Source organism: Tachypleus tridentatus, unplaced genomic scaffold (assembly GCF_004210375.1).
Source record: "Tachypleus tridentatus isolate NWPU-2018 unplaced genomic scaffold, ASM421037v1 Hic_cluster_1, whole genome shotgun sequence".
Taxonomy (NCBI): Eukaryota; Metazoa; Arthropoda; class Merostomata; order Xiphosura; family Limulidae; genus Tachypleus; species Tachypleus tridentatus.
The window spans coordinates 25,389,032-25,414,108 of record NW_027467777.1 but is presented as its reverse complement, the minus strand read 5'-3'; the positions used below and the strand labels follow the sequence as shown (position 1 = coordinate 25,414,108).

At 31.5% G+C, this 25,077-nt stretch overlaps 1 protein-coding gene and 1 long non-coding RNA gene across 6 annotated transcripts in view; both read right to left on the bottom strand.

Moving 5' to 3' along the window:
• LOC143241890 (uncharacterized) overlaps nucleotides 1-25,077 on the bottom strand; it is a 153,565-nt gene that overhangs the window by 88,254 nt on the left and 40,234 nt on the right. The gene's annotated exons all lie outside the window — the stretch shown is intronic.
• Nucleotides 1,920-25,077, bottom strand: part of LOC143241993 (dynein axonemal heavy chain 12-like) — a 35,849-nt gene continuing 12,691 nt past the window's right edge. Inside the window, exons 4-11 of the mRNA XM_076485336.1 lie at nucleotides 23,468-23,651; nucleotides 21,060-21,151; nucleotides 18,943-19,121; nucleotides 17,910-18,045; nucleotides 14,681-14,806; nucleotides 10,652-10,858; nucleotides 7,159-7,280; nucleotides 1,920-2,163 (exon numbers count right to left, since the gene is read on the bottom strand). Coding sequence (XP_076341451.1) covers nucleotides 1,920-2,163; nucleotides 7,159-7,280; nucleotides 10,652-10,858; nucleotides 14,681-14,806; nucleotides 17,910-18,045; nucleotides 18,943-19,121; nucleotides 21,060-21,151; nucleotides 23,468-23,651 — 1,290 coding nt within the window. The remainder of the gene's footprint in view (nucleotides 2,164-7,158; nucleotides 7,281-10,651; nucleotides 10,859-14,680; nucleotides 14,807-17,909; nucleotides 18,046-18,942; nucleotides 19,122-21,059; nucleotides 21,152-23,467; nucleotides 23,652-25,077) is intronic.

The following is a 25,077-nucleotide window of genomic DNA, read 5'->3' as shown; positions in this document are numbered from 1 at the left end:
TATGTGTCGTTTTCAAACGCTGCACCTCTTTTTTCTCCAACCATTTTGGGCAAGAATGAAGGTAAGAGGGGTGAGAACCATTGCAGTTTACGCAATGTGGGTTCATGTCACAGTCATAGGCATCGTGGTCCTTGCCTCCACAACGAGCACATGTCAGGGAACCACGACAAGATGTCTTTGAGTGGCCGAATCTCTGACATTGGAAACATCGAAGATGGTTTGGTATGTATGGCCGAACCCTGCAAATGAGATAACCTGCCTTGATGGGGGCAGGTGCACGTGGTGAAGTAAATGTTAAAACGAGGGTATTTGTTGGCAGTGTAACTCCATCTTTGCGAGTGGAGATGCACCTCACTGCAGAAACTCCTTGAGTGGAGAGACCAGCGAGAATCTCTGACTTGGGAACGTTCTTCAAATCCCTTTCAACAATAACTCCTCGTGAAGAATTCAAGGTTGCATGGGGTGTAACCTCAATAGGTATATCCCCAATTGCCTTTGAATTCAAGAGGAGTTCACTGTGTTGGGATGTGGATGTTTCAACCAATATGTCACCAAATCGAAGTTTCTTTACTGACTTTGGAGATCCAGCAAGTCCCTCTAGTCCTTTTGAATAAAAAAAGGGGCATTTGCACTAAAGGTTTTCCAAAGGTTTTTCCGAAAGAGAATGTAATATAAGAAAATGAGGTCATCGTCAGGTGTTACTGATGTTGAAGATTGCTGTTCTGAGTTTCTCAAGACGTGGTCGCATCACCCATTGACTGTTTTTTTACAATTTTATTTAAATTTTTTGGAGGATCCATAGGAAAAAGAAAAAGTTTCGGTAACCACTGACCCCACCCACCATGGAGCCCTACATGGGGACGCACTACAAAGTCATGCAAGGACAATGCAGCAACGCCAGGGTTTCGTGAGTACTATACCCAAACACCAGCATCAGGCACAATGTCCACAACACCCGTTGAGAACTTTCAACACTGGTACTTGGTTGACTCTAGCCCAAGTGGACCAGCCGATTGACCCAAGGGGGGGCACCCAAAGGCCGCCCGTCTACAGGAATTCGAGGCCAAAGTGGTGTGTTAGGGTTGGGCCCCTCAACCACCAGGATCCTCTCCTCCCCTTCACGAGTCGCCACGCACGGCAAACACGTGGGTGGATGTTTAGATCCCAGAGAAGGTAACCAGATAGAACAGAACCTTCCCTGGGAGGTCCCCTCACCACGTACAGGAATCCACACCGAGGGGAGGGAGTTGAAAAAGAATTCTGAGGGGTTCACAAGAAAACTTGGTTATGGCATCTTCTTCATTTCCTGGTTAGAAAGTTTTTACCAGTATTTTAATTTGTCAGAAATTGTAATTAATTTTAGTTAAGTGTTTTTTTTTCGTTTTTTCACTTGTTTCAAGAATTATACTTCAATTTTAATGCATAATAACTAAAAACTAATGACAATGTCAGATATCCAGATGTTATTGTAAATATGTTACACATTATGTATTACCAAAACTTTTACTTACAATGAATTCATGATGTACAAAAGTTATTTTATTACTACTTAAATCAGGTTTCCTGCAAAAACTTATTACTCAAGATGTTTGTGAAGATATAAATGTTGCATTAGGTCATCATGACATCCATGGTGGCCATATGTGATAATTGTGATATTTGCATGATAACCTTAACATCCCCATGCAATTGCACAGTCCTGTGCTACTACACCATATGAGAGGTATGGTGAGGTGAACTACGAAAGTTTCTTTATACCATGTGTAAAGAAGTGGCTACTAATGAAATGTAGCAACCTAAAACTTTATATATAAATACAGTCACCTAATAATTTAAGTACTGTGTGTGATTACTTCCTACTAATATAATACTATAACACAGAAAAAAATTGTTAATCTAGTGAAAATGTCTAAGCTTCATCAATGACCTCCTACCTTGAATTTTTCAATACTATCCAACAAATACTGGCAAATTTTAAGAGGGGCTGGAAGTTTCTCAACTGGAGCTTCCTCTGTCTTGTCATTATGTGCTGTTTGAGTTACACGAGATGTTTTTAGTTGATTTTTGAATTTCTTTTGCAAAATGAAAGTTTCTCTGGTGAATATCTCCACATCTGCTTCAATGGCTTCTGCATTTAGATCCAGAAAAGATCCTTCCATCCATCTGCATAAATGAAATAAAACTTTTGATCCTTTTCATGATATCAATTTTGGACTTCTGAAACATATGACCTTCAGATCAGTGTTTATGACTTTCTTTAAATTGTCTTTTTTGATTGAAATTAAATATTGTGGCTCAAAAACAAAGTACATATAAATGCTTGAAATATCTAATTTAGGTTTATAAAGGAGGTTGGATCCAAACATTTTCAATATGCAAATTAGTATGGCTAATGAATCTTTCCATGCATTTATATAAAAGGTGAAAACACTAAGTATGACGATGAAATATGGCAAACTTTCTTTAAAATATATATTCTTTGGATAATGTGATTCATTGATAGACAATACAATAAATAGATAAAATGCCTGGTTTAACTACAACACAGCAATCAGTAATGCTCTGGCAACTTTTTTGTCTATGAAACATCACCAGTTACTACTCCTAAGGCTTCTTTCTTCAATATTAAAGAAGGAAAGAACAAGTCAAGAAACATACAGAAATAGCATTTCAAAGGTAGAGAAAAAAAAGATGTTGCAAGTTGCTTACTTTAAAATTAGAAAAGTGTGTAATTTGTCTTGAAAAAAAAGGTTTTTTATATTATGCAAACAGTATAAATCTCCATATACCTTTTTTGTGCATATTATGCAGCATCTATACAATTACAATTCCCATAACAATTAGCTCTAGAAAACTAAAAAAGGACAGGACACAGTTGGAAAGAAAATAATTATTTTTTCAAACATAGTGATAATATTAAAACAGTTTACACTTAGATGTATGTACATACCTTAAAATACAAGTCTAATAAAAAGTGTAGTAATGTTTAGTTTTTTAATTTCAAGAAAAAAATCATAAAAAGACAACATTTTCCTGAACTGAAAATGTACTTTAATAATACTTACTTCCACTGATGCTCATAGCTATTACTCAGCTGCCAATGTTTCATCTTTGTTGATCTAAGCATTGGTTTGATTTTTTTCCACTTGTTTCAGCCTTTTATACCCCACTAAATTGCCTTTGGTGAAAACTGTCTTGTAATACTCTCCACCTACGTCAATACACCCTCTATCCTGGTACTGTATATAAGCACCTCATTCAGATAATGTTATCATATTTTTTTGAAACTGATATCATCTTAGTCTTTAATACCAACTATTAGTGGGGAGGAAAAACTATAATCCCATATTAAGAAGAAGGGTGTGCCTGTGAGGGCATTATTCTTACAGAAAATGTTTGCATGAAACATGGGTGTACCAAGATAAATATGGTACTCAAGTGGGGAAATCACACTACATCCAGAACAGACAAGTTCTTCACTCTAAACTTAATTTCTGTATCAAATATGGAATTGTACATGAATGATCATTATTGTATGCCAGCCCAAACCAAGTAGCTGAGGTTCCACTATTCAAAGTTAGAATTAAGGAGTCTTGGTCCCTATATCCCATGCTGGTTGCTGTAAAAGCCAGTGAAATCTGAGACTCCAACAACAACTAGGAGATATGTAGAAGCCAAAACCTGAACCAATGTGTATGCTATCAACTGATCCAGCTCATCCTCGATCCAAGAGGCTACTAACAAACTGCAATGAAAGGAAACAAAATGATGAAGTTGAGTTGTAAGTCTATAGGGAATGCAAATCTATAAAGGTGGAACTACAAATTCTGCTTAGAATCCTGAAAGTCGAGAAGTAGATGTATCATTTGAGAGTCAGAAAATGCATCCACCTGCCAGTAGATTGGTTAATCATGAAGTTACAAACCGTCTCTTCACGTAACTAAGAAGTAAACCTTTTAGTATAAATCTCAATATCTATGTGCAGAAAAAAAACACTAAAAATTCACTCCAAACCTTTCAGCCATGAAGTAAGTTGCAGACTCAAAAGCTATTGATAAAAAGCCCAAAATATCACACATGCAAAAAACAAACAGAAGAAAAACAAATCAAAGGTGGCATATCCCAAAATGGCTTCCTTCAATCTTTCATTGGTTCTTTAAATGTTGATTGCAATTGATTGTAACAGCATTTTGTAAAATAAAGTAAGTTGTTTTGTTAGAGCAAAGCAACTTTAGGCCATCTGGCCCATCCACCCTAGAAAATCAAACCCTGGACCCCAATGCTGTGAGTTCATAAACTTATCACTGACCCACAGGGGGAGCTGAGAAATCTAACAAACTGAAAGAAGACACAGAAAAAATCAAATGTAAAGTCTCTCCAAAATTTTGAGAATTGTTCTCAATTGCATTTTCAAAGACCCTTCCCCCAGAGGACACCACAGATATAAATATATGTTTCTATCTTGTTATGAATAAGATTACTAACAGTATCAAAAATATGAGTCCCTGGTGGTTGAGTAATAGCTATAATGGCAGAAAAAGTAATTTTTTTGTAATTATACAGTATGGACAAATAAGAGAAAGAAACTCACTCCTCTATAATATCTGCATTTCATGTAATAATTTATGTAAGATATTAAGCTACTACAAAATCATACTATTGTAATCATTTAATGGAGTTTCTTGTGCTACTCATTGCTACAGGACACTGTTATTAAGTTTTTTACACACTAAATGTCAAGTTATTAATGGACATAGAGATAGTACACAAAGCTAAAGATACAAAACAAACCTGTTTTTAAAGTGTTCTGTTAGTAAGTTATATGTAATAATTTAAGAACAGTAAATGAAATGAGTCATGTTCACCACTGGTTTAATTTTTAATTCTGGCCTATGCTTTGATTAGAGGATAATTAACAAAGCTATAATAAAGAATCAGACAAAAGTAAAGATTTCACAATCAGGAAAAGAGAAAGTTGTGAAAGAAAGGTACTTGACTGATGAAGGAAGGTTTACAAAATAAAATAATGATACTACTAAGACTAAAATATAAAACAGTAGTGAAGAATCTGATTTGATGTTTTTAGAAAAACCTGATGTCATCTATTATACTTTATGTTCTAGGAGCAGTAGTTGAGGGTAATGAAAAGGAGAGTCAGAGAATTTGATGAAGTTTTATTTTTATCATAACTTGTAGTTGTAAATAATCAAACCAGGGTTTGACATATATATATGTAAAATCGGTTCATTTGGGTTGAAAAATATTTTACGTAGGAGAGCAAACAACGTTTCGACCTTCTTTGGTCATCATCAGGTTCACGATGCCTTACTTATACAACAACTTAAACCCAAAATAAACCAATACAAAGGAACACCTTTATACCTATATTAAATATAATAAAATACATAATATAAAATTATATATTCAAACATCTAACACCACCCTCTACATTCCGACACTCAGTTACACAACCCCTTCCAAACATGTGGTCAGCTTCTGGTCAGTTACCTCTTTCTTTGTGAACCTGATGATGACCGAAGAAGGTCAAAACGTTGTTCGCTCTTCTACGTAAAATATTTTCTCAACCAAAACGAGCCGATTTTACATATATATGTGGGTTTTCTCGACATCACTGAGAGTTTGACACAGTTTCTTGGAGGTTTTTTATGCTATATCTTGTGCTCTTTACAGCATCTAAGTTTTAGTGGGATATATTAATACAGCATTTTGACAATTTTGGAGCACTTCTGACAAATAATAAAAATATTTTTGTGACATACAGTGTTCACACATGTGAAAATGCATCAAAGAATATAGCTTTTCCAGTGTTGCCTCCTCCTGGGATGTTTCAACCATGAATATATACTTACTGAACATAAAACAGAATGAATTGTCGTTATTTTGAAGTTAAGCACAAAGCTACATAATGTGCTATCTGTGCTCTGTCCACCTTGGGTATCAAAATATGAATTGAGTGTTATAAGTCCACTGGGAAAAACAGAATGAAGCATTGGTTACTTTTAATAATTTCTTGTGTTTGTGGAACATTTTCTCTATATGTTATTCAATTTACATTTCCCTTTAGGCTTAATAAACACTGGGTGTGGAAAGAACAGATAAGTAAATAAGCAATCCTATTCTTTTAAATAAACTAATGTGATAATATAATGAATCTTTACCATGTATAATTCTATTCTTTGCTTTGTTAAGCACACAGTAAAATCCTGTTATTATAAATTACATCCTTGTAGCACACAACTACATAACAGAATTATGAGCTAACTTGTTTTGTTTTGGTAACATTGGATAAAATGTTGAAAAATATCTTCTGAACATAAACCACAGATTTTCCATTTTTAACTAGTTTTTAGACATTTTGTTTGCTTTAGCTTTTACTTAATAGACTTGTTTTTCTTTAGTTTTCATTAACAATAAAAATAGTAGTTAAGGTGCTTAATTGGTTAAAGCAATATAGTGCATTATGACACTTCTTTTTCTTTGGAACTTAGGATGGGTGGTTGTGTATAATCAAAAGAAGGGTTTAGAAATAAAATGTGATGGAGATTTTATTATTGTTGATCTGCTGGTCGTGTTGGTTTGGTTATTCTTTGTGGTACATTTTTCTTTTTGTCACAAACTATGGAATGACTGATGATAGATAACCATGGTCAGTATTTACATTTCAGACTATTAATAAAACAAATACTTCGTTAAGTAGTAATTTTTTAAATTAATAATATCATCATTCAAAGTTAGAAATGTCTTGCATCTTAACATAACAAGACATAATTTAATATTATAATATCTTGTGAATAGTATTCTGTGCTGGTCTTAACACATACATTATGTAAAACCACAACAAATATTTCTTGCCTCAGTATGTACAGTGATAAACTCCTGATCAAACTTTGTTAAAAGTGAATCATCAATTAATAAAAACGCTTTTATTTTGCTAGAATTGTTATCACAAAATAATACTGCAAGTTAGCATTCTGGAGAATCAAGAATATAAACTGTGAAATCTCTGGAAAAGTTGAACTAAAGGTTACATATTATCAAAACTCTTTGACACAATACACATACTGATATTTCACCTTCATTTTAAAATGCATATTTATTAAAAAAACAAACTTATCTGCCAATGATTCTATAGCTCACTTTTTCTCAGACTTCTGCCATTTCAATACAAGAGAAAATAAAGTGGAATATGGATCTAGTGCATCATTTATGGTGTCAAAATCTGGGTAAGAGGTAACTGGAAACTTGAACAACACTTCTTCCTGTGGGTAAACATTAAGAAACTGTTTTATTCAAACAGTTTTATAACTTTGAAGTAATGTGGTACATTATAATTTAATAATATCACACTAGACTGTAATAACCAGTCATAAAAACTGATATGTTATCAAGAGATGAATAAGTAACATTACTAAGCATAGTTCTCATAATGTAGTTAATAGAAGAACCTTTTAAACATACCAGACACATTTCTAAACACTAAAGTAGCATTTAGTTATTCAGTAAGGCTATAGAAAATGTGTTTATCTGTATAAAGTGAAAACTTCCTGATGAATGACCTTTAGAAGTATTTTCCACATATAAAGTACAAACATGCTTAACTCTTTCACTCCCAAATTCGACTGTATTCAATAATACAGTTTTGTGCCATTTGTGACCAGAGTCGAATTCTTATAGCATCTTCATTATTCAATAGATAGGAGCACTTTATGGATAAATGCAAAGATCCCACTTAATACTCACGAGCCTTAGGTGTTTATCTTGGACTATTTACATATTCATGAACCTGATCATGTGATTAGTATTATTTCCGGGATGTGAAAAAAGGAAATAATTTTTTCAACAAAATTTCCAAGATGGCTTTGCTTAGGCATTCATCATTCACTGCAGCTCACGTTTAGGAAATAATTCAGCAAGATTCAGAGTCAGGGAGTGACTGTTTTGACTATGAAAGCTCAGAAGACAGTGATAAAGAAAGTTGATCAAGCAAAAATTAGCAAAGTTGTATAATTGATTACTACTGCATTGCACAGATTAACAGACAAACAAACTCTGAAAATTTCATGTTTATATGTTCATTTGCAATGAAGTTATAAACTGTTTATGTAATGCACCTTTATTAAGTAATAACAGGTAAAAAAAATATTACAATCAACATTAGTTAAAAATAGTAATTTGGCAGCAATAATAGTTAATATTACTAAGAAAACTTTTTTGTCTGCTATGCAAAATATATTCTTGGTAGTTTGAAACTACCTTTGTCATACAATAAGCAAAAGTTAAATACTTATCTTACTGATCAGAAGTTATTATTAGTAAAACATGAAGTTACAAATAACAAGAAAATTATGGATATCTTTATTTTATTGCTTACAGATACTTATTAAATGAATAATAAATTACTAACACCTAATAACCAATGAATGGCATCAATACATTTTTCTCTGGAATAAGTATAAACAGTTCTATTACACTTTTTACACACCGATGTAAGAATTGTACTTAATATATAGTATCACTACATTGGTTAAAAAATACACACTGATGTAAGAATTGTTCTTAATATATAGTATCACTACATTGGTTAAAAAATACACACCGATGTAAGAATTGTTCTTAATATATAGTATCACTACATTGGTTAAAAAATACACACTGATGTAAGAATTGTTCTTAATATATAGTATCACTACATTGGTTAAAAAATACACACTGATGTAAGAATTGTTCTTAATATATAGTATCACTACATTGGTTAAAAAATACACACCGATGTAAGAATTGTACTTAATATATAGTATCACTACATTGGTTAAAAAATACACACTGATGTAAGAATTGTACTTAATATATAGTATCACTACATTGATCAACAACATAAACACTGATGTAAGAATTGTACTTAATCTATAGTATCACTACATCGGTTAAAAAATACACACTGATGTAAGAATTGTACTTAATCTATAGTATCACTACATTGATCAACAACATAAACACTGATGTAAGAATTGTACTTAATATATAGTATCACTACATTGGTTAAAAAATACACACTGATGTAAGAATTGTTCTTAATATATAGTATCACTACATTGGTTAAAAAATACACACTGATGTAAGAATTGTTCTTAATATATAGTATCACTACATTGGTTAAAAAATACACACTGATGTAAGAATTGTACTTAATATATAGTATCACTACATTGGTTAAAAAATACACACTGATGTAAGAATTGTACTTAATATATAGTATCACTACATTGGTTAAAAAATACACACCGATGTAAGAATTGTTCTTAATATATAGTATCACTACATTGGTTAAAAAATACACACTGATGTAAGAATTGTACTTAATATATAGTATCACTACATTGGTTAAAAAATACACACTGATGTAAGAATTGTTCTTAATATATAGTATCACTACATTGGTTAAAAAATACACACTGATGTAAGAATTGTACTTAATCTATAGTATCACTACATTGATCAACAACATAAACACTGATGTAAGAATTGTACTTAATATATAGTATCACTACATTGATCAACAACATAAACACTGATGTAAGAATTGTACTTAATATATAGTATCACTACATTGGTTAAAAAATACACACTGATGTAAGAATTGTACTTAATCTATAGTATCACTACATTGATCAACAACATAAACACTGATGTAAGAATTGTACTTAATATATAGTATCACTACATTGGTTAAAAAATACACACTGATGTAAGAATTGTACTTAATATATAGTATCACTACATTGGTTAAAAAATACACACCGATGTAAGAATTGTTCTTAATATATAGTATCACTACATTGGTTAAAAAATACACACTGATGTAAGAATTGTACTTAATATATAGTATCACTACATTGGTTAAAAAATACACACTGATGTAAGAATTGTTCTTAATATATAGTATCACTACATTGGTTAAAAAATACACACTGATGTAAGAATTGTACTTAATCTATAGTATCACTACATTGATCAACAACATAAACACTGATGTAAGAATTGTACTTAATATATAGTATCACTACATTGATCAACAACATAAACACTGATGTAAGAATTGTACTTAATATATAGTATCACTACATTGGTTAAAAAATACACACTGATGTAAGAATTGTACTTAATATATAGTATCACTACATTGATCAACAACATAAACACTGATGTAAGAATTGTACTTAATATATAGTATCACTACATTGGTTAAAAAATACACACTGATGTAAGAATTGTACTTAATCTATAGTATCACTACATTGATCAACAACATAAACACTGATGTAAGAATTGTACTTAATATATAGTATCACTACATTGATCAACAACATAAACACTGATGTAAGATTTGTACTTAATATATAGTATCACTACATTGATCAACAACATAAACACTGATGTAAGAATTGTACTCAATGAATAGTATCACTACATTTTACAACAGAATAAACACTGATGTAAGAATTGTACTGAATATATAGTACCACCACATTGGTCAACAGTATAAATACTGATGTGAGAATTGTACTTAATATATTGTATCATTAAATTTGTCAACAGAATTAACACTGAGGTAAAAATTTCAATCAGTTACTTGATTTATCCATTCAATAGTTTGATGGACATCTTTCAGCCGTCTTTGAAATTGCCGGATTTCTTGTGTGTACTGAGGCATAAGATCCAAATCACCATAGTCCTCAAATTCTTTTACTCGTTGTGCAAGCCGTTCCAAATCTACTGTGACATTTTCTGTGACAGATATTAGATGTTCTTCAAAAGATATCTTTGAAGTGTCTAGAACCTTGATAAAGAAAAATTGAAACAACTGCTACAGAGAATACTTTCAACACTCTGTCTGTTAATGATATCTTCATCTTTATGTATAAAAATAACTCTATCTCTGAAAGTATCTTTACTATTCAGCAATTTCTGGGAAGACATTTTCCAAAAGCCAGTATGAAAACAGTCCTATGAAAAAACATTTTATTTTCTCATACACTCAATTTTAAAGCACAAATTATATCAACACTAAAACCCTGGAGAGAACAAGGTGTATAATGTATTTTTATAGATTACAAAATCACATTTTATACTATATTTGGAAATGTAGGTGGTTTTTGTACTTAAAGTTCAGATGGTCTAACAAATTATATCAACACTAAAACCCTGGAGAGAACAAGGTATATAATGTATTTTTATAGATTACAAAAATCACATTTTATACTATATTTGGAAATGTAGGTGGTTTTTGTACTTAAAGTTCAGATGGTCTAACAAATTATATCAACACTAAAACCCTGGAGAGAACAAGGTATATAATGTATTTTTATAGAGTACAAAAATCACATTTTATACTATATTTGGGAAATGTAGTCGTTTTTTATTTTCTCTAACTGAAGTATATCTTATATATAGAAGTCAACTGATGTTTGTCAAATTATTATAATTAAAGGAATTAAAAAAACTAAGATATATGCAAGAAATTACAAAGATAATGACACGAAACACTCCTCCAACCTATGCAGAAATTACTTAGTTAAGAAAGAAGCTGCTAAAGTAACTCAATGATGCAATGTCCCCCACAGAGCCCCAGGCTCAATCCAATCTAGCTTATCTGGGATTTGACAGACCAAAAAAACTTGACAAATCAAGTTACTTTCAAATACACTTTATACGAGTATATTAGAGGCATTTGGAGTAAAATCCCAAGGGATACTTTTATTAAATATGTTGTAATAATGTCTGCAGTTATTAAAGCAAAAGGAAGACACGAGATATTAACTGTTTGCTGAACTGAAGCACTTCCCACGAGTTTCTGTTGTATTGAATTTGAAAATTAATATAAGTTTGATGTTTCACCTGTAACTTATCTTCCACTGTTCTCTGAAAGTAGCCTGAAATTTAATTTTTGACATTGTCCCAACAACTTGATGCAGAACTGTATATGTAATTTGAAGCTTGAACTTTATGTATGAAGTACTAACAGTGTAATATGAACAAGAACATACATACACATGGACAACAGATACATGTAAAATAACAATAATTTCTAATTTGTTCAGTTTCTGAAAAACATACAAATTGTTCTCAATCATCAATGTTACTAATAAATTATTTAATAAGTAATTATAAAACGATGAAAAAAGATATTAAAACACAATGTATAATAACATGTTTTTGAAAAGAAACAATAAGTACTTTAGCTAGCATCTTTAGGAGGGAGGTTATTTTAAGTAAAATTACTCTATAGATGCACAAAGACATAAATATGAGCACAGAGTTTGAAAATAAATATCTTATTGATATTAACCGTAGTCCTGTTTTCTTGGTTTTGAAATAGAGAACCATGCCTATTCTATAGCATTATTCATAAATAAGAAAGTATAAACGTTTATATTTTAAGCATATTGATTATGGATACATCATGAACCTAAGTTGTGTTTTCATGTTGTACAAGTTGTGATAAATATATAATAATTAATACACCTATTAATAAGATCTTCAGGTCATAGTTCATAATAATGAGACCTACTAGTTCCCAACCTATGTACACTCTTGCTTCGTGTAATAAAATAACTTTTAAAGACTTTCGTGACTAACAACTCAGTACAAAAACAGTTAGAGTAGTAACAGGGAAACAACTTTTGCAGTGAAATTAAAGAAACTTTGTACAATGACATATGGTGGAAATTATTAAAATATATTTAATGTAACCCCAACTAAAATATTATTAAAAACTAACAAGGTAACTCCGTATTCTGTTTAATTATGTTGCAAATACAAAAACTGGTTCATCAATGCAATTATAAATATATATATCCATATTGATTTATGTGAAACTAACTTTCACAGAAGTAGCTTCTAAAATTCTCCTTCTATATTTATGTTACTAATAATCTACTCATTTATTGCCAAACTTGTGCTGGAGATGACTGAACCATAGGGAGAAAGTCCCCAAAATTGCATTGTGGAATATGTTCCACATAGATACAAAGCAAGTATTGAATGCCAATGATCAAGAACTGTGAGCCCATTATTTTTGTTATTAAGTGTTATACCAACCCCATAAGCACATTTCTACTCCTTTTATAAACTCTGTCCATATTTTATGTACCTCCATATTTTCCTTTGTGTTCAAAGTTAAATTTGAGCCCAAATTCTTCAGAGATTTAAAATTTAACTAAATAAGTATAACACACTACCAGTACTAACACTGTTCCTATAAGTCTATAGTTTTCACATTGATAACTTAACAAGTATAACACACTATCAGTACTAACACTGTTCCTATAAGTCTATACTTTCCACATTGATAACTTAACAAGTATAACACACTATCAGTACTAACACTGTTCCAATAAGTCTATACTTTTCACATTGATAAATTTATATTAACTGATTTATATCTGGAGTATTTCCTTACTGGAAATAGGTAGTGTACCATTAAATGGTAATGTACAGTCACATGTGGTCAGATTAAAACATGTCATACAAGACTAATAATTATTAATGGATACAGCAGGTACTGCTGCATAACATTAAGTGTTATAAACTTTATTTTTCTGTAGAATTTTCCTTCTATTTTTGTTCATTTCTTAATTAAGCATTTTTTCATGATTAGTTATTCACACATCTAATTCAATTGAGTGTTGATGTATTGTTGAATATATTCTTTGTTACGTAACATTAAAAATACATGTTAAAGACTTATAGTTAAAAATGTATCTAAAGTGTTAATTGTATTTTAAAATTAAGTCCAAGTTGTCATAATCATAATGAGTTGTTTTTTTATAGGCTTGAGAATCTGACAGATTAGTACATTGACCTCTGAACAGCAGTGTGAGCAAGATTCAATAATATTTTTTTTAGTTATTTCATGTTATTACAACTAGCAAACATAAACCAAATGTATGTCTTTTGCAAGATTTCAGATGGTTTGCTGTGAAAGTGATAAGCATAATGAAGTGTAGAAGATAAATATTAAGTGAATAATAAGATGCCCTATGGATTATAACATGGAAATACTGACATGTAATAAGATATAAATATGTGTGGTAATGAAATAAGCCACTGATCAATTATGTCAACAAATGTGTTGAAAGTTGTTTGAGAGTTTAAAATTAGTTACTTGAATATGTAATAACATAGAACAATAGTTGTTTGTTTTGATAGCTCAACTGAAAGAGCACCTGTTTTACAGTACTGTTGTGACCCAGGATTCTAGGATCAGGCAGAATTTCAGCATCTTCTTTCTTTATATAAAAGTCAAAATAATCCTAAAACCATTGATCTAACACTTTATGGACTAGTTTGTTTCACTGATAAAGATTTTATAAACTGAATCAATTTATGTATATGAAGTGAAAAATTCTGGAATTACTTTACTGGAGAAAATATATTTCACACCCCTTGTTGTTCAAAGAATGGCTGATACACTACTTAAGAAAGTAGTGAAAACACACTTTTGAAGAACCAGGAATATCTAAAATATATATGTGAGAAAGAGGAACAAACATTATGTGATAACTTAATTATCCAGTAAACAATTTGGCTTACAAAGGTATAATCATTGTTTATATTATATATCATTTTGTACTATTTATTAAGAAACAAAAAAACTTACTCTTAAAATTGAATTGAGCAATGGTTCCACTTTAGCTGGCCAAGAAAGAACATCTGAATTCAAGTCAAGATCACTTGATGAAAACATGTAGATATCTAATAGATACAATAGTCTCTTCCCTGAAGCCTAAAAAAGAATGCATAATTCTCAACACGTTATTAAAGTATTTTTCTGAGGTTTCTAAAGAAAATATGTATGGATATCATATACACTGCTGGACAAAATCTTAAGACCAATGAACATAAAGAAAAATATGCATTTTGCATTGTTAAACTCAACCATTTATTTGAGAAGAGTTTCGAAAGATGAAAATAAGAAAAGAGAAAATAAAAATAAAAAACTTTTTTAGCATTTAACAGAGCAAATGTGATCACCATGAAATTAGCCTAAATACCAGCTAGTTAAAATTTTAAGACCATACCTAAAAAAAGTCCAAAACAGGGCAGTAAACGCCCAAAAAGAGGTCTCAGTAATGAGTTGCACAGCCATCATTGCAAAAAATTTCAAACATTCACTTTGGCATGGAAGATATAGGCATTTGCAGAAGGCTGGCTGGAATGTTATTCCAAGTGATGAAGATGGCTTCATGAAGATCATGCACTGTTTGGAATTGACGTCCATTTCTATAGACTTCCCTTGCCATCCACCCCCAAACATTTTCAACGGGACTCAGTTCAGTTGAACACACTGGATGGTCCAAAAGAATCACGTTATTTGCCATGAAAAAGTCCTTTGTCCTGTGGGCATTGTGGATTGCAGTGTTATCCTGCTGAAAGATCCAGTCATTTTCACTGTTCTTCAGTCAATAAGAATGCTCTCTCCAACATGCCAATGTAGCTAGCTGCTGTTTCAACACCTGTATAACATGAAGCTCCATTGCTCCATGGAAGGAGAAAGCACCCAGAGTATGATGAAACCTCCTCCACTGTGTCGTATAGAAAATGTCTCCAGTGGGATATCCATCCAGGTTAAATTTTTTCTCATCAGAGAACAAGACCTTTGTCTACTTTTCTATGTCCCATGTTTGGTGCTTCTCAGCAAAATTTAAATTAGCTCTTTTGTGTTGTGGAAGGAGGCGTTTACGGTTTTTAAAACATTTCTCTTGTAGATGCCATCTTATTGTTCTTGAGATGCATTCTCCATCTGTAAGGGCCTTAGTCTGGTTCGACAATCGGCTGGTGTCTTGCCGGACAACCCGTCTAATCCTCCTGCTCAACACCGGCAAAATTTTCTTGTGCCGACCACTTTAAATTCTTGTTCCATATCCCTCAGGGTTTTTTTAAGAAATTTACAACAGCAGTTTTACTACGCCTAATCTCACTAGTTGAGAGAGACCTTGTTTTTGCAGCTCAAAAATTTTGCCACGTTCAAACTCAATCAACATTTTAGCCTTTGCCATGTCTTACCCAATGTAATACAGGAGATGTCAGTGGGAGATGTTGACAATGCTAATACTTGAACACAAAGACTAAATTTCGTTTCAGTATGAGCTTAAACTTTTGTTCAGCTAGTATTTAGGCTAATGTCACAGTGTTCACATTTTCCCTATTAAATGCTAAAAAAAAGTTTTTTATTTTTATTTTCGTATTGTCATCTTTCGAAGCTCTACTCAAATAAGTGGTTGAGTCTTACAACACAAAATACATATTTTTTCTTTATGTTCATTGTCCTTAAGATTTTGGCCAGCAGTGTATGTAATGTTCTCTTCCATCTGATTCCTGAAGCAAGTAATGAAAAAAGATAATTTTAAGACAGATATAATGTACTCTTCCATCTGATTGCTGAGGCAAGTGATAAAGAAAGATAATTTTCAGACAGATATAATATTCTCGTCCATCTGATTCCTGAAGCAAGTAATAAAGAAAGATTATTTTTAGACAGATATGATGTTCTCTTCCATAAAGCACAGGAAAACAATAAAGGTTTAGATAACTGCCATAGCAATCCTTTTTCTGATGCCTAGAAAAAAAGGAACAAGAAATAAGGGTCCTCCAGTGGTACAGATAGTCTAGTGCAGCTTTGCTTGAAAACAAACATCAACAAAATAAATACAACTGATTATATGGAGTATTAATTGATGTTTTAACCACTAAAGATCAAGCCACCACACTCCTGACACTGAAACATACTAGACTGTTGCAAATGAAATGTTGAATTTTCATGTGCAAACTTGAAATGCAATTTCTAATGGTTAAAAAAGAAACATTATTGTAGATTTATCAGAATAATAAAGTATATTGTCTGTTTCATTTCAAGCTCACCTTATATTTCTTATTTCAAAAATATAAATCATATTTGTACTGACTTTTGCCACCATGGATAAAATTTATATTTGTAAAATTTTCTTGTACGAGTTCGAGCTTGGTTACAGTGTGGTGACAGCAAATCACAATATCAACCATGTATTTGGTGATGGCACAGCTAATGAGTGCACAGCACAGCTTTGGTTTAGGAAATTTTGCTCTGTGGACACAAGCCCTGAAAATAAGCCTCAGAGCTGTTCTCAGACAGGCATTAAAGAACAAGAATTAAAGGCCTTAGTTGAAGCAGATACATGCCAAACCATGAAAGAATTTGGTGACAGACTTATTGTTAATTTTTCAACAGTTTCCCAACATCTTGAAGCAATTGGTAAGGTGAAAAAAACTCAATAAATGAGTATATCACAAAAATGACTGAAAACTATCAAACAGGATGAGTTGAAATTTGTTCATCACTCCTTACTCTCAACAAAAATGATCTGTTGTTCCATAGAATTGTTGCCTCTGATAAAAAAATGTATTCTTTATAACAATCAACGATGATCCAGTTAGTGACTTGACTATGCATTCAAATGTACAAACAATTAAAAAGTTAACATTTTTCTCTTAATTGTTTAGGGCATGCATAACAAATTTGGTCCATATTTTTGTTGAGCTATATATTACACAACCATATAAAAATTTATTTATTTTTTACTTCCTACAAGTAGATTCTGGTTTACATAACAAAAAGGAAAATTAGATCTTTATTATTTTACATAGCCTTCACTACTGTATAATACTCATCACTTATTTAGATTCACTTTTCATCTGTCTCAGAATGGTACAGCAGTTTTTTACTTAAATTTTGTAAAAAAACAATCTCAAAACTGAAAGTCATAATAATGTAGATCGCACTCCAAAATTCTCTAAAATATATACAAATCTAATCATTACAGAAATAAACAAATAAAAATTGCACAGTCAACCTCCACTTTCTCCTGCAATTTTGGTACAACAGTGTCTTTGATTTCATCCACATAATCATTTAACTCTAACATTTCCTCCGTACTTTGAGGTTTCCTCGTTACTCTTTCTTCAATTTTCTTATATTCTGCCTGAATTCTGAAATAAAAGAAAAATGCTAACATTATTCCATAATGTATAGAGTGCATACACTTTAACGTAAGTTCTAATCAAAGCAAACCATCTAAATGTTATACGACAGACACACAATTGTTCTTTGTACTTCAATTTTTCCAGAGCAAGAAACAATAGCGCCTACAACTGGTATTTAAACGAATGGATAATTTGGGGGAGGGGGGAGAGTTTAGAAACAATCTTAAGCTTTGTTTCAGTAGTTGTACTGAAGTTTAAAAACAATCTTAAGCTTTGTTTCAGTAGTTGTACTGAAGTTTAGAAACAATCTTAAGCTTTGTTTCAGTAGCTGTACTGAAGTTTAAAAACAATCTTAAGCTTTGTTTCAGTAGTTGTACTGAAGTCTAGAAACAATCTTAAGCTTTGTTCACTAGCTGTACTGAAGTTTATAAAATATTTTAAGCTTTGTTTCAGTAGCTGTACTGGAGTTTAGAAACAATTTTAAGCTTTGTTTCTGTAGCCATACTGAAGCTTATAAACAATCTTAAGCCTTGTTTCAGTAGCTGTACCGAAGTTTAGGTACAATCTTAAGCCTTGTTTCAGTTGCTGTACTGAAGCTTAGGTACATTATCAAGACTACTTTTCAATATTATAGATGTACGAAACTTAGATATTTCCCCTAACTTTAAAATACTGTAAATTACTGTTTATTAAAAGATTTAAATAAATAATGAAAATATAATTGTCTATACATGTTTTATACATGAAAAAACAAGATAAAAGCAATTTATTTTTTGATATAAAACTTCTAGGACTATAAAGTCACTGCCTATAAAGTGCCAGCAAGTTTAAAGATATCAATTATATATTGAGAGAAATATAAGAGATACAGTACAAGATATAAACTTCACAGTCTTTACCTACCCTAAATTTTCTTCTCTGTGAATCTTATATAACACCTCTGTCAAAGTTTCTGCCCACTGTTCAGTTGCCATTCTTAGACTTTCCTTCAAACCACTCAAGTTTACAAAAAATAATAATAAGTAATCATTTTCATGAAGATCCTGGATTTCCTGTTTTATCTGCTGGAAGTACTCCACAAACTGTAATGAAAAAACGTTTTAATTCAGCATGTTAGAAATTTATTACTATATATACATGGAAATCCTCACTTGATCCTCTGACCACAGTATAACAGACAACTAAACATAGTTTCTTGGTTATATGAGTATATGGAACAAAAGAGTAGTTATAGGAGTATAGAACTAACAAATAAGTATGAAATGTTTACATACTATTATTTTGTTGATTTTTGGATGAAGAAATAATCTATTGGTTCTAGGAATATAAGATGGATTGTTACAGAATGTACAGAAATAACATGTGTGGTTGAGATAGATTATTAGTTGCTGAAGAATTTATTCTGAATATATTTCATGGAGCTTAAAATATATGTCAGTTTTGTTTCAAAGTATGACTGCTAGTCTTGAGTAAAAGACAAAATATAAGAATGAATAGCAAATTATTAGTTCCAAGAGAATATTTCAAAAATAATAAAAATAAGATGTATGTATAACAGATGAACAGAAGAAAAATGTAATCACAAACAGTCTATACAAATACCACATAGCAGTTACTGAAGAACTAAAATGTAATTATTTATTTCAGGATTAAATGCATGGTTCCAGTATTGAAGGTATGAAATGCCTAACATAAAGGCAAAATGTTTGGTTTTTATTTATAGGAGTAAATTAAATAAAGAGTAAACATATTGTTAGTTAATAAAATGTCAAGTTGAGATATAAAACTGAGTTACTCACAGCCCAGTCAAACCAACCCAGCTATAATTGTTATGGATAAACCTAATTACTAATTAATAACTTTTATCATAACTAAATTCTTAAATAGTTTTGGCCTGTATTACTGTCTTAACAGAAGTCCTGGGCAAGACTATTTCTATGTTGGTAGTGTCTTTGATGAAAGTGTGGTACATTATTTACTAGACTTGGGTTTTATACGTCATTAAGCCTAGAACATCTTTGTGGAGTCACTATAACCCCATACTACATGTCATTAATGACAGGAAATTTAATGCTAGCATTTTAGGATCAAATGAGTGTGTTATTAGCAATTAGGTAGTTTCTTTTATTTTTAATATCCTATTTTTTACTATACATATATATATATTTGGATATTAAGCACTTCTCTTTTCACAGTTGACGTAATTTGTAATAAACTTATAGATTCAGAAAACAATTAAATAAATATTAGGCAAAATAAGTAACCTTCATCCATAACCAATTAACACCTTGCAATATCATAGATGAAATCAAAAATCATGCTCCAAAATAGGATCAAACATCACCATATAAATAAAACAGCATTAATGAGCTATATTAGAAGATAAACAATACAACAGAAAACAGTGATGCAACACACACATTAATTAAAGAGATTTACAAAAAATCAACTGTTAACTCTCAAAACAAGAAGAATTCTAATATTTCTAAAAGTATTATAAAAAAACATAAGTAAATATGCATGAGGAGAGATCTAAACTCCATACTAACACATAACCAAATACTTGTTACTAGCCCTGAAACTCCCACCTACCCTGTGTTTGATATGGTACATACAGATGGAAGCACTGAAGAGAAAAGCTATTATGAGAGGTGCTAAGGTATTGTACTGAAATGAGTTGATATTTCTATACATCATTCATATATCCAGTGAAGTTATCATAAAGGGGAATACTCTAAACATATCAAATATCTCATCAAATCATGTAAATTATCTTCATAAATATCCTGAAGAAGATTATTTGAAATTATTCAAATGTCTATCACAAGTATCTTGAAGAAAGTAAGTTAATAACATCCATTTTAGTACATCATTCAAACATCTATTACAGAGAAAAGTAATTTGATGATGTCCATTTCAGTAAATAGATCAGATATTTACCACAAAAAGCCAAGATTAAGTGTTCCCAAGTTTTAAAAAATCTGCAGTACACACTAGTTATTATCTTAATACAAACTCACTTCATATATTTCCTGAAATTTATGGTCTTCTCTCATAAACGTGTTAACTTGCTTTTCAGCCTCTCCATTCACTAGAAATTCATACTTGGAAGCTGTATAGAGAAACGAAACTAAAGGTCACAAAAAAACTATGTGAAAGACTGTGTTGGATGTCAAGTTCTTCAAAAGTACATAAAATTTGTGATAATACAGACAGTAAACAACTACTGTTTATGTGTATCATAGAAAAGTATACTATTTTTTTCTTTAATGTTACTTTTGTTCATACACTAAATAGCTGTTTAATATATTGCCGTTATAAAAATGTTTAAAAAGTGACCAGTAATTCACGTTATATAGCTGTGGTCGAATGTTATAAAAATATATTAATGAATAATTTATATTTTGAAGTTGAACAAGAACATTTAAAAATGTGTAGTCAATCCACAGGTCTGGAAGTATTCACCACTAAGATATACGCCTCATCCCTGAAGCAAAGACAGCATGAAAAAATGGATCACTGGATGAGATGGCAGCAGAGGAATGCCCTGATCTAATTACTAAATGAGTAAGAGTTGAACTGCTTATTCCTTAGTATGGAGTCAGATGGGAGTTGGCTGAGCACAACTGAAATATGTATTTAAAAACACACCCAGGTAGATGATATATTTTGTTAGAGTGTGAAGAGATTTTTTAGCTCTGATAATAATTCATGCCTTAGTTGCTTCAGAAAGCAGTTTGAGCGTAACATTCTGTGAACTAACGAGATTGTGCCAGCAGTAGCAAATCAATCATGTAATGAAGTGTGCACAGGCCCTGGAAATGAAGGTGAGAAGAAAAATGTGTAGAATATGGCATTACACATATGGAGCTGATGCCAGTATGAAGGGCAGAGTCATGAACTGCAGCACCTTATCCTTGTGTGTCAAATGTAGATAGTAGTCAGATGTCTCTAGTAAAACAATGTTTGGATAGGGGACACAGACACTGAACTTGATCACCCACAGTCCTGGCAAAATATATAACCACAAAGAGAGAAATGACTGTATTAAAACTTTGGGCACTCTAGGAATTTATTTATATGAGAAAGACTGACTATTTGAAGCTAATCTCAAGCAAAACAAACAAAGAAAAATAAAACCCAGAAAAAAATGAAATAACTTTCCCCACTGCCCCCTTGACCAACAAAACTCTGGTAGCCAATGATGATAGGGATGAATGCAAATGGACAACATCAGCCCTTTAATCCAAAGACTCTGCAAAAATTAAGGGTTGGAGAAAGGAGCCTCAAATAACCCATGAAAGGCACCAACAGGAATATATACAAACATCCTCCATCAACTCATCTCTATTAAAACGATCTACAATATACCAGCCAAGGGACCAGGGAAAGTGCAAAAGTTGGCAGTTGACCCAAGATGGATGCTAACAACAGTCCTAACTCATCATCAACTTGATGTGGTGACTGCTGATGTTTCTGAAAAAAGGTGCAGGGATAATAAGTAATGCAGCACATCAGTGAGGGTCAGACAAGTTCTAGAAAACTGTGATATATTCAAGTTGATGTCCTGAAGCAGGTCCATTTTCTGAGAATCAAAATATGCTTCCACCTGATGGTAGTAGGTGAAAGCTTGTTATTCTGGCAAGCATGATGGACAAGGTATAATTGTCTCTACTATAATGTCAGAAGGTGGTGATAGAGCTAAATACACACTCTCAAACCTTACCACCAAAAAAGGAAGGTGCAGACTCAAAACATCACACATTTGATGTACTAACTACAGAAAAGGAGCTAGAAATGGCTGATCCAAATTGGCTTCATGAGAATCCAACAGAACAGAGGAAGGTGATGGACTGAATATGTTTCTCCATTTCACTATAGATAAGCTAGACTGAGAACAATTTCCCCCCTCCCAACCTGCTTTACCTCCATGCTGGATAGATAAATGTGGGAATCTTGTTATATATTGGGTCACTAAATGAAGGTTGTTTTTTTTCTTTTATGAAAATCAGTTAGGTAATGCTAAAAGAACTCAGAGTATCTCCAACAGTCAAATTACAGAGATAACTCGTTAGTGAAAACTGTGTCAAGAAAGAGTGATAATATTATCTGTAGAAGGTACTTATATTCAGGACCAAGATGGAGGGCTCAATAAAGTAGTTGGATAGTGTCAGGACAGAAATCGCCAAGGGCAGTGTGGTGGAAAATAGAATCTGATCATTGCTTAGGAAAGTTACAAAGGAAAGTAACCCGAACAGTTGAGTAATAACAATAGTGTTTGAAAGGAGATAAGTTTTGAAATTAATTACACAATCAGGATATTGTAAACTTCATTCTAGAGTTTTCTCATTTAAGCAGAAGAAAATAAAAATAGATGCAATATCAATTGTTCAAATTAATTTTTGAATTGTCCAATTCACATTCCTACCATAATAATGTACTAGCTCATAAAGGTCTTGAAAATGTGGAAACAAAATCTTCTTCAGCTTGTTTACACCATTTTCCATTATATCTTTTGGTAATCCAATACAAAGAGTTTCATGAGTGGAGTGATTACTTCCTTCAGCCAACCAGTTTGCCACAGTTGGAATATCTTTCATGCTTTTATTAATCTAAAATGAAAGCAGAAAAAATTAGTTTCAAAATTTCCAGAATCAATCTATACATTTCAGAAACATTAGTGTCACACTGTTCAGAGCATAACATTAAATATTTAAAACTAAAACACTGTGTAATTTAACGTTCAACTGTTTACTCCAAATCATCGTATTACTGTAACTAGCTAATAAATTTAAAAACGTTGGTCTTCATTTTCCTTGCATCTCTTCTGTTACTTTACAATTTTAAGACTTATATTAATGATCTCTGCTTACATACACCAATTAAAATACACAATTACCCACTTGCTTAACAAATGAGCATAAAAGAGAGTCACACCATACAGTGAACACTCAGTACATGTATTAAAAACTGACCAATAATGTTCTTCAACAGGAATATGCCATGATACAGTCAACAGTCAATACATATATTAAAAACTGGCAAAATGTTCTTTAAGAAGAATATCCCATCACACAGTGAACAGTCAGTACATATATTAAAAACCAACCAACAATGTTCTTTAACAAGAATATCCTATTATATACTGAACAATTAGTACATATACTAAAAACTGGCCAATAATTTTCATTAACAAGAATATGCTATTATACAGTGAATAATCCGTACATATATCCATCAATATCAAGCTAATAATGTGTTTTAACAAGAATATCCCACCATACAGCAAGCAGTCAATACATATATTAAAAACTGGCTAATAATGTTCTTTAATAAGAAAATTCCATCATACAGTGAACAAGAACTACATATATTAGAAACTGACCAATAATGTTCTTTAACAACAATACCCCATCATACACTAACCAGTCAATACATGTATTAAAAACTGGCTAATAATGTTCTTCAATAAGAATATTCCATCATACAGTGAACAGTCAATAGATATATTACAAACTGGCCAATAACGTCCTTTAAAAAAATCTCCCATCACACAGTGAACAGCCAACACAAATGATAAAACTAGCCAATAATGCTCTTTAACAATAATATCCCATCATACAACGAACATCAATATGCATATTAAAAACTGGTCAATAATGTTCTTCAACAAAAATATTTCATTATACAGAAAATAGTCAGTACATATCTATACCAAATTCTGCCTTATAATGTTATTTAAGAATATTATCCAATTATATAGTGAATATTTAATACATATACTGAAAATTGGCCAATAATATTCTTTAACAAGAATATACCATCATACAGTGAACTGTCAGTACATATACATATTAAAAACTTGCTTATAATGTTCTTTAACAAGAATATCACATCATAGAGTGAACAGTCAGTACATATATCATAAAGTGGCCCATAATATTCTTCAACTAGAAAATCCCATCATACAGTGAATAGTCAGTATACATATCACAAAAAGGCTCATAATGTTCTTTAACAATAATATTCCATCAATTA